At 40.2% G+C, this 10768-nt stretch overlaps 1 protein-coding gene across 1 annotated transcript; it reads right to left on the bottom strand.

The window, feature by feature from the left end:
- Window positions 1-493: 493 nt before the first annotated feature.
- si:dkey-56m19.5 (calphotin) lies at window positions 494-7218 on the bottom strand. The gene is made up of 2 exons (XM_046841042.1): window positions 7055-7218; window positions 494-3539 (listed from the first exon to the last, which is right to left on the bottom strand). The coding sequence occupies exon 2, from the start codon at window positions 3529-3531 to the stop codon at window positions 1210-1212; it is 2322 nt and encodes a 773-aa protein (XP_046696998.1). The 5' UTR covers window positions 3532-3539; window positions 7055-7218; the 3' UTR covers window positions 494-1209.
- Between the last annotated feature and the right edge of the window lie 3550 nt (window positions 7219-10768).

Genomic DNA, 10768 nt, shown 5'->3' with positions numbered 1-10768 from the left:
TAAAATATTCCTTTAGCAAAAAATAGGAGACCGAACCTGTTCAAGTATGACAATGCCCCTGTGCACAAACAAACTCCATGAAGATATGGTTTTCTGTTGTCACTTATGTTATAGCAGCTATAAACTATTGTTCCCTCATCCACCCCTTTTTATTTTCTCTCTTTAGGTTAATGAGACAAATGTCATGTTACAGAGAAACAACAAAGTATAAACACATTTAAATGTGGAGTTTTTTTATACACTTTTTTTAAAATAAGCTGTTGCTATAAAAATGATAACATATGAAATCAAGCACATTCAAATAAAGCTGTCATTTGCAGCTGCACTACTGTAGAAACTTTTAACCATTTAGAATTCAGCAGTGTATTACTCTGTATTACACTCCATTTTAATATATAATATCAATTTTACACAACAGTGTCATGATTTAGAACTTAGAATTATGCATACTGATCTGGTTCTGGTACTGCAGTAAAACACAAGACTTCCATTGTGTTATTTAAATTTTCTGCCCCCAAGTGCAGAGAAGTTTATTTCAAATAAACATTTAAATATAACAGAAATGAGCAGTAGACTGGTTTAGTCTCAAGCACTCTCCTAGAATCATTGAAATTAAAAATCCAAGTTTAACATTTTTTTGTTTGTTTGTTTTATTATCTACGTCAAGTTATGAGAACATTTCTCTCAGTTTCAGCTCTAAAAGCACAAAACTTTATTACTCCATTACATAGACAAAAAAAAAATATGTGAAAGTCTAAATTTGATTATGTATATTTAAATGCTAATTCAATAACCACTTTCATTTTCATCAAACTCACAAGCAAACACAAGAATTATTTCATTATTTCAACAATTTCATTTTTTTAGGGTTTATGTCCAGTATGGATTTTTTTTGTTGTTTTTGTTGTTTAACCAGCATTCAAATTTTTTCTGGTTTCTATATTTAACCAGCTCAGGCAGTTAAGTTCCACAGTGGCAAGCACAACATGGCAAATATTCTCCATCTTTTTCTTCTCTCTTCTCTTTTTTTTTAATCACATTTTTTTCATTCTCAACAATTCTCTTTATACTTCATGTCTTGTTCTTCTTTAGTGGTTGTAACTATAAACTCTCTGAACCTGAGTCACTTCAAGTTTGGATGTTTAAATTTCAATAAGCTGGTACTGTTTTGGAATTGGAATTCACATGTGAAGGGTTTGGGGTTTATTTTCATGCCGTGTCTACAGCCTGGCTCACTGTAGCACTGAGACACTCCACCACATCTCCAATATCATCAGCTATGTTTAAATCCTTTTTAAGTTCACAGTTAAGTTCCTGTTCAGCCACAACACCATTCACAAACTCCTTATCATGAAGATCAGCTACTGGAGCATTTACTGGGCCATTTACTGGAGCATCTACAGGAGCATCTTCCATCACTTGAACCTCACACACTCCGTTTTCTTTAGCTACAGCTAGTAATGGTTCTTCTGCTGATCCAGCGTGTTCCCATTCTCCATTTTCCACCTTCTCCTCCATAACCTTGCAAGGTTCTGTAGGTATGAGCTCATTGGTGGATTCTGAAATGACAATATCAGGAATGGTCTCCTCAACATCTACATTAGATTCAGGTTCAGCTTTTGGTTCAGGAGCGGAAGGTGGTACTGAAACTGGTTCGGACTCAGGAAGTGGTTCAGAAGACTCTGTTTTTTCTTCAAATTCCAAAATATCTGAAGGTTCTGTAATCTTGGTGGGTAACTGTGTAACTTCCATTGCATTTAAAACCTCCTGGACTGCTTCCTGTACTACTTGTTCTGCTGCAAGCTCTACTTGTTCTGCTTCAGGTTCTTCCAAAGTAATTACAGGCTCGTCTGGTGTAGTTCCACACTGCTCTGTGGCAGCTGCAGGCTCCACTGGGCAAATTGATGTTTCCTCAAGAGCTGCCACTTCTTGTGGATCTGTAGGTTTTTCGGAAGCACTTACAACCAACTCAGAGACAGATATACTTTCCTTTGGTTCAGGTAAAGGTTCTGGTGAAGTAGGAACAGCTTCATCTGAGGCAGTTATAGGTTCTTCAGAGACAGGAAGTGCCTCTACTGGGAGAGAAATAACCTCTACTATAGATGGTGGTTCTGGTTCCTCAGGTGCAACGGCTTGTTCTTGTGGGGCAGGTATGGGAGGAGCAGCTTCTACTGGCACTAACGGTTCCTCTGAGGCAGTTGCTGGTTCTTTGGATGCAGCTTCAGCCTCCAGAACAGAAACAGTGTCTTCTTCTTCAGCTGTTGGTCCCTCGGGTGCCACTTTAGGCTCAAACAGGGCAGAAACATTCCCTTCTCCGACAGGTGCAGGGTCCTCCGGGGCAGCAGCAGAACACTCTAGGGCAGAAACAGCTTCAGCTGGAGATGGTGGTTCCTCTGGTTTATCTGAGGGAGTTGCAGCCTCCACCAGGGACAAAACAGCCTCTTGAAACAGTGGTTCTTCTAGAGTAGCTTGCATTGGAGAAGCAATTGAATCATTTGTTTCTGGTTCTACTGAGGCAGGTTCAGATTCCTCTGTGGTATCAACTGTTTCTTCTAAGGCAGGTATAGGTACCTCTGGGGCATTTACTTGTTCTTCTAAGGCAGGAGTGGGTACCTCTGGGACAACTTCAGTGTCAGGCATAGATTCCACTGGAGCAGCCACTACTTCTTTTAAGACAGGATCAGGTTTTACAGGGGAAGCTAATGGTTCTTCAAAGACAGGTTCCACTGGGACAGCAGTTGGTTCTTCTGAGACAGGAACAGGTTCCACATGGGCAGCTACTGGTTCTTCAAAGGCAGGTTCAGGCTCCATTGCGGCAGCTACCGGTTCTTCAGAAACAGGTGCAGGTTCAACTGGGGCAGCTACTGGTTCTTCTGAGGCAGATGCAGATTCCTCTGGGGCAACTACTGGTTCTTTTGAGGCAGATGCAGATTGCTCTGGGGCAGCTGCTAAATTTCCTGAGGCTGATGTAGGTTCCTCTGGTGCAGTTGCTGGTTCTGAAGCAAGTGTAGTTTCCTCTGGGGCAGCTGCTGATTCCGAGGCAGGTATATGTTCCTCTGAGGCAGCTGCTGGTACTGAGGCATGCCCAGTTTCCTCTAGTGCAGCTGCTGGTTCTGAAGCATGTGTAGGTTCCTCTTGGCCAAGAGCAGGTTCCACAGGGGCATCTGTAGGTTCCTCCGGGGCTGCTGTTATTTTTTCTAAGTTTGTTGTAGGCTCTTCTTTCACAGGTTCCTGTGGAACAGAAGCAGCTTCCAATGTGGCACCAGCAGCCTCTGCAGGCTTTTCCTTAATTTCTTCTTCATTTATTGAGGCATTTTGCTCAGTTTGAGCTTTCGATGGAGGTTCAGGAGAAACTGCAGCACTTTGGGACACTTGCTCTGCTTCATTCTCTACAGCTCCATCCTGTTTTGCATCGGAATTGTCAGCTTTTTGCTCTGTTGAAGCTGTTGCTACCACAGCGCTCTCCTCCTTTTTTTCTTTAGGGTCACTGACATCGTATCCCTTCTTCCTCTTGCTCAGCTTTCCGCCCATATTAATACCTGCAAAACCATGAAAATTTATTTGAGGTGATTAAGTCAGCATAATGTGACTATTATACTATTATAATAATCTCTTTAACACGATTCAACATGCTTATGGTTTTGTATATAAAACTGCTTATGAATGAATCAACTGGTGAATCATTTGCAGGATGAGATATAACTCTGAGTTTGAAGAGGAGGAGAATGCATGTTGGCTGAACTGTATTACTGCATGTTATTTACCACATATCTTGCATAGAATGAGCTATTTCCCAATTTAGTCCCCATTTTGTTGTTTTCAACTCTATTTTGCTTTTACCATTTGTGGAATTTTGTGGAAATGGCTTAGTGAAAATGAACAAAATGTATCATTAATTTAATTTGGTTTGATAATGAAAATGATTACACACAGCTGAGAAAATTGATATCTGAATCCTAGTGTTTTAGTAACCCTCAAGGAATGTAAACTCTCAATTAATGTGTTGACCTGCCTCACATGAAGGAGATTGGAACATTAAATATCCACTGCACTGTTTGCAGTCAAATCAGTTTTGTAACCTATATAGCTAGCCTGACAACTGCTAAGCATTATATAGAAGGTCTGTGGTTTTTTATTAAAGAAACTGTTTTGGCCCACAATGTTCTCTCTGTAGTTTGGGCTTCTGGAATTGTTCTTTTTTTATCTAATACAGTAATGAGAATAAATCGAAATTTGACCTAAGTGAAGCACTGAGGGCAATCCATTGATAGCGCATTTAAACTGGGACTGGAACACGAGATTAATTAGCCATGATGGAAGTGAAAACTGATAAAAGTACGCACTGTGTGTGGCTGCCAGCTTCGCCTGCACCGTCGCCTTTTAAAGGGTATTCACTTAATTCACCATAGCTAACTCTGCCAAAAAGAGAACGTTTGAATGCCATCCAAAAGCTGCAGGAGACGAGGACAAATGAAAGACAAATGGCTGCTGGATGGAAACTTCACATGGTTCTTGTAAAGGGTCTGGAATGTTGAGTAAGTCATACACCAATAAGCTGCCCAGCTCCTTACTCACTTCTCACCCACAGCATTTATGTTTTAAGTTTTTTTTATTTAGTCTCTCATGAGAAAGACACAAACTGGACGATGAATTATGAGAGAATTTTAACCTCAGTGTCGTGGGAAAATATGAGCCGGTTTATAGCCATGAGAGAAATACAAACAGAAAATAATCTTCTCATACAGGCAGGCTGGATGTGCAGCGTTCCTTCTGTCCCTAGCTCAAGTGCCAGAGTGCTGCTGCTAGTGTACTAATGTAGGGCTGATACGAGCCATGCGACATTCATGGACGACTGGCTGAGTTTAGTGCAGTGAGAAGATAAGGGTGGAAAAAAACGGCTGATTAGATATGTATACTGCAACTTTGCCAAAGAGTACACCAAACACAAAACCTTGTAAGGATTTACTCTGCTCACTTATTTATACACAATGTTAAATTAAAAGTATTTTAGGTTGTATTTCTTAAATAAGAAATGAGAACACAGCACCCTTTCAACACCCAGCTTTGTGTAGAAAATATTCCTGTCCTGAGCATGAATTCTTAATAAAATGTACATTAACACTGTGTCCAAATTTTAAGATTTTAAATAAATCTGTATGCACTTGCTGACATTGTCATGTCTGCAGCAATGTGACTATACAGCAGGAATGTACAGCCTAAAGTGCTGCTGCACTGGTGCATGCATTAGAGGATGCGCAGTCATGCACCAGCATAATGCCAAAATCAATCCAAGTGCTGAGCTGGGCTCTGTTAAATGCTTAAATCTATCATTCAAACAGAAAATATAATGTCAAGGAATCTAACACTTAAAGTTATTCATGCAATTTGGTTAATGATTTGGTGGTTTATACATATTTAAAGGGAGACAAGGAGAAGGAAACACTGGCGCCTACATTAGATTTATACAGCTACACTGCAGCAAGGAACCAGACTAAATGGGGTTGGGATACATATATGTACTCGGGCCAAAAAAATTGCATCTATATAAAAACTGGAATAACCAATTCACTTTTTACCTCATTCTGGAGATATTCACTGAATAATATAAATCAGTGTGCTGTTAAAATTGTTTTTGTTAAGACCACCTTTGCACCATGATCATGCTGTATATTTACACTATGATAACACATGAAATACTCAGACTGTCCAATACCAGGTTTTATTTTTAATATACAATTTATCCAGCTAAAATAACTAGGTGTATGCATTACTCTATTATGTTGTGTGCTACTGTGGTTATAATCAGTAGTGGGCATTGTGCCGTGGGTGGTTAGCTGACAGTAAAATGCTAATTCAAGGTCGAAATAAATGAAGTGGAAACAGTCCAAAGTTCTGCATGTTTTTAAATACTGTTGCTGTTCACTAATACATCCAGGTCAGAACCAGACGATCTGCACATGAGCACGAGCTCTCAGCTGTTATCTAGAAAAATGGCAATGCCTTTCCCCCACCAAGGATGATTTAGAGTGAATTATAATACATTATTAGAATATAACAACGATACAATATTTGTAAGTGACAGGTGAACAGATGTCATCATCAACTGATTGTTTTTTAAGCTTCATAAATTATCAAGTAAATAAATAATTTGACTTACTATTTATTATTATTCATAATTTTTTACTATATCCATATTCTTCAAATATTAGTCAGATAAACATGTAAGAAATTTAAAAAATATATATATTTTTTAGTTTATAACGATATATAAAATCGTTTGCTAGATGAAAAAATGTGTTGCCATGGCGACTCGGACCGAGGCGTTTCCTCGGTAACGCGAATTCCAGAGAAATCTCGCGAGAGTAGAAGATAAGAGGCGTGAACTCGCTCAGCAGCTTGAACGGCGTGTTCGAGCTTCAAATATATACTTTTTATGATGACAAAAGATGCACGATGATTTTTCACTAAATAAAACTATAAAATACAATACTTAATATAAATTAAAATAGAAAATAATAAAGAAACGTGATGGTAGGATCTAATGATGAAAATCGGATTAAGAAAATACAAAATAATTAAAACTGACCTGAAATGTTTGATGGAAATGTGTTAAAACTTTCAGAACCATTAACATTTTTTTTAAAGAGAACGCAGAGAACCTGCTCCAGAACCATGCAGGGAGCTCTCAGGGCAGGGCAGGGGGTTCCTACACACCTCCTCCCATTTTATCAGACACAAAGAATCACTTCAGATTAAGAAGTGCCCTAAATGAAAGTTACCCTGAATTTTACAAATGTATCATAATGTGCTAAAATGTGTGTTTGTTTGTGTGTGTGTGTGTGTGTGTGTGTGTGTGTGTGTGTGTGTGTGTGTGTGTTTGAAGTGCATATGGGAACTGAGCAGAGCAATAGAGAGAACAAAGAGCCGGCACTCTCATCCCTCTCTCTCTCTCTGCTCTCTGTTCTCATTATCTAAACCTGTAGTGCAACTGAGATGAGATGTGTGTGTTTGTAGTTAATAGTCTGTGTGTGTAGATGCATAGAAGTCGACCCACCTGTCTGTCTGACCCTCAGTAATCCAAATGAGTGAGAAAAATGATGATGAAGTGAACAGAGCTGCTCTCTCTCTCTCTCTCTCTCTCTCTCTCTCTCCCTCTTTCTATCTCTTTCTCTGTGAGCTCCCCTTTTTCTGAGCCTCCTCCTTTTAAAGCCTCGCCACCTTGTGAGACATGTGGCTGTACAGTGCTGACCCACCCCCTACTGCACCCTCCCTACCCTCCCTACATCCCTCCCTCCCTCCCTACATCCCTCCCTCCCTACATCCCTCCCCCTCACTCCCCATACCCTACACCCTCCCCCTCACTCCCTACATTATGCACATTTTGCTCCTTTTAGGACCAGAGCTCATATTTATCTAACCCTTCACCCTGTAGTGCCTCTATCTGGGGAGACAGAAAGAGAGACAGCGAGAGAGAGACAGGCAGAGAGGCAGAGAGAGCATGCGTGAGAGAGGGAGAGTGAGAAAGAAAGAGAGAGAGACAGAAAGACCGTTAGACAGAGAGAGGACAAAGGAGTGAGGTTGAGAAAGAGGGAGTGAAAAAACGAAAGCCAAGATAGGCAGAAATAGAGCAACAGAGACTCACACAGAAGCAAGGCATGTCCTATAACGAACCCTTGAAAATGTCCATGTAGAACTCCATGTAGTTCTAAGCAAACTAAGAACCAGTGCTCAAATTCAGTCAAATCTTATGGGGGGTCCCCAGTTATTGTGCAATTCATATATTTTTTTACTAAAATAATCTTGGGGACCCCCATAAGTCTATTTTTTAGTTGTCATGGGGGTTCCCTAATGCCCCACCTCAATTTGAGCACTGCAAAGAAACCTTATATATCTAAACAACTTTAAAAACATTACCACTGAATATATTTTTTACCTTTTTTTTTACATGGTTGTAAAAATGTAGTTAATAAGTCAGTAATAAATGTGAATAGTAATTGATTTTCAGTGCCTGTAAATGGCTACAGGAGAAAAAGTTAAACAAGGTAGCATAATATGCCACAAAGCAGCTTGACAGAAGTTCAGCTGTCGTTATAATACACCGACTAGCCATAGCATTAGAAACACTGACAGGTGAAGTGAATAACACTGATTATCTTGTTACAGTGGCACCTGTCAAGGGCTAGGCTATACTATAGAATTTGTTATAAGAAGGCGGCAATGCCTTGGGTCTTGGCATTCATTGTGGATGTTACTTTGAAACATACAACTTAAACAATGCTGCAGACCAAGTTTCATCTCTTCATGGCAACACTATTGCCTGATGGCAATGGCTTTTCTCAGCAGGATAATGCTTTCAGCAAGTCCCCACTGATAAAAACTTTACATGAATGGCTAGAAAAAACATGACAAACAGGTCAAAGTGTTAATTCAATTCAATTCATTTTTATTTGTATAGCGTTTTTAACAATGAACATTGTCTCAAAGCAGCTTTACACAGATAATGTGGTGATTAAAAGTGAATATGTTCTTTATAAGTAAGTTTGTCCCTGAGGAGCAACGGGGAGGCGACTGTGAAAGGGAAAACTCCCTGAGATGGCATAAGGAAGAAACCGTGAGAGGAACCAGACTCAAGAGGGAACCCATCCTCATCTGGGTTGCACCGAATGTCCATTTGTGGCAGATATACGATGTTGTGGGGTACAGTGATGACGATCAGAAGCGAAAAGTAGTCCTGAGTCAGTGTAGCCGACTGTTGACATTAACTACAGTCCAATCCATACTTAAAGCATCCGTTCTTACTCCGGAATTTCATGGAACCACCCAAGGTGTTGATGAGAAACCATACCAAGCTGCACAGAGTGGCCTCCAATCGAAGAGAACACTATCCAGAGGCAGGCCTGGATGAAGAGGGAAGATCCACAGAGGGGAGAGGGGCAGAAACAGTGGTCACTGGAGCCTCAGGAGCATGTTTAATTCGACCGAGAGAGAGAGAGAGAGAGAGAGAGAGAGAGAGAGAGAGAGAGAGAGAGAAAGAGGGTGACAGGAAGAGAAGGATATGGATTATTAAGTGTCCTTATTGTTGTATGAAAGTTAATATCACTATGCAGTTTGGACTCGCTATGGCAGCATAAATACAAGGGAGAACCAGAAGGTAACACAGACATGAGGGATCTTTGGGATCAGAGACGGCCCACCACACCACCATCAACGAACCTGAGTGAACATGTGAATGTGAGGGGACGACAGCATACAAATATCCCAGTTCACCAAACACTTTATATCCATGTTCCCTCCAGATCTGCGGCTTTACTTAAAAAAAATCTACTGATCAAAGGCTTGATTAAATAAATGTGTTTTTTAACCTCGACTTGAACACTGAGACTGTGTCCGAGTCCCGAACACTGATTGGAAGGCTGTTCCATAACTGTGGGGCTTTATAAGAGAAAGATCTGCCCCCTGCTGTAGTCTTCATTATTTGAGGAACCAAAAGATAGCCAGCACCTTTTGATCTAATGAGGCGTGGAGGATCATACTGGTACAGAAGTTCACTCAGATACTGCGGCGCGAGACCGTTAGGTGCTTTATACGTCAGTAGTAGTATTTTATATTCAGTGCGAGATTTAATTGGGAGCCAGTGTAGACTGATTAAAACAGGGATGATGTGGTCATATTTCCTAGATCTAGTGAGGACCCTTGCTGCTGCATTCTGAACTAACTGAAGCTGATTTATGTACTTACTCGCACACCCAGACAGTAGAGCGTTACAGTAGTCTAATCTAGAAGTAACAAAAGCATGAACTAGTTTTTCTGCATCCTGTAACGACATCATATTTCTAATTTTAGCAATATTTCTAAGGTGAAAGAAGGCGATCCTGGAGATATTATTCACGTGAGCCTCAAAGGAAAGTCTAGGGTCAATAATAACACCTAGGTCTTTGACAGCCGTACACGCTGAAACAGAAACACCATACAGAGATGCTACGTAATCGGAAAGTTTGCTTCTAGCTGCATGTGGTCCTAGTAAAAGTACTTCCGTCTTATTAGAGTTGAGCAGAACAAAGTTATCAAGCATCCACTATCTAATGTCCTTTACACACTTCTTAACATTGTTAAGCTGATCTCTCTCGTCTGGCTTTGCTGAAATATACAACTGTGTATCATCAGCATAGCAATGGAAGCGAATACCATGTTTATGTATAATTTCACCAAGAGGCAGCATATATAAAGAGAAAAGCAGTGGGCCTAAGACAGATCCTTGAGGAACACCAAACTTTACCTCAGAGAGTGTGGAGAACTCACCATTTACATCAACAAACTGATAGCGATCAGTCAAATAAGACCGAGCCAAGAGAGAGCCGTTCCATTTATTCCAACAACATTCTCAAGTCTAGCAAGCAGTATAGTGTGATCAATAGTGTCAAAAGCTGCACTAAGGTCGAGCAAAACAAGTAAAGAGACAAAACCCTGAAGGCCAAGTTAACTTGGCCTTCAAATTCCCTAGGTCTCAATTTGAGCGATCATCTGTGGGATGTGCTGGACAAACAAACCTGATCCATGGAGGGACAACTTGGTAATTTAAAAGACTTTTAGAATTTTCTGCTTTTAGGATTAACTGTTAATGACTATTTTGGTGCTAGATGTCACAGTACACCTATAGCGATCTGGTCCATGTCTTGATAGGTTAAACCGTCTTTCTTTCATTAGGCAGGTGGTTTTAATAGTGTCATATGTATGGGATTTACTGCCATAATGGTTTTAACTAATGTAA

The sequence above is a fragment of the Silurus meridionalis genome, chromosome 26 (genome assembly GCF_014805685.1).
Source record: "Silurus meridionalis isolate SWU-2019-XX chromosome 26, ASM1480568v1, whole genome shotgun sequence".
Lineage (NCBI taxonomy): Eukaryota > Metazoa > Chordata > Actinopteri > Siluriformes > Siluridae > Silurus > Silurus meridionalis.
This window is presented reverse-complemented; position numbering and strand designations above follow the sequence as displayed.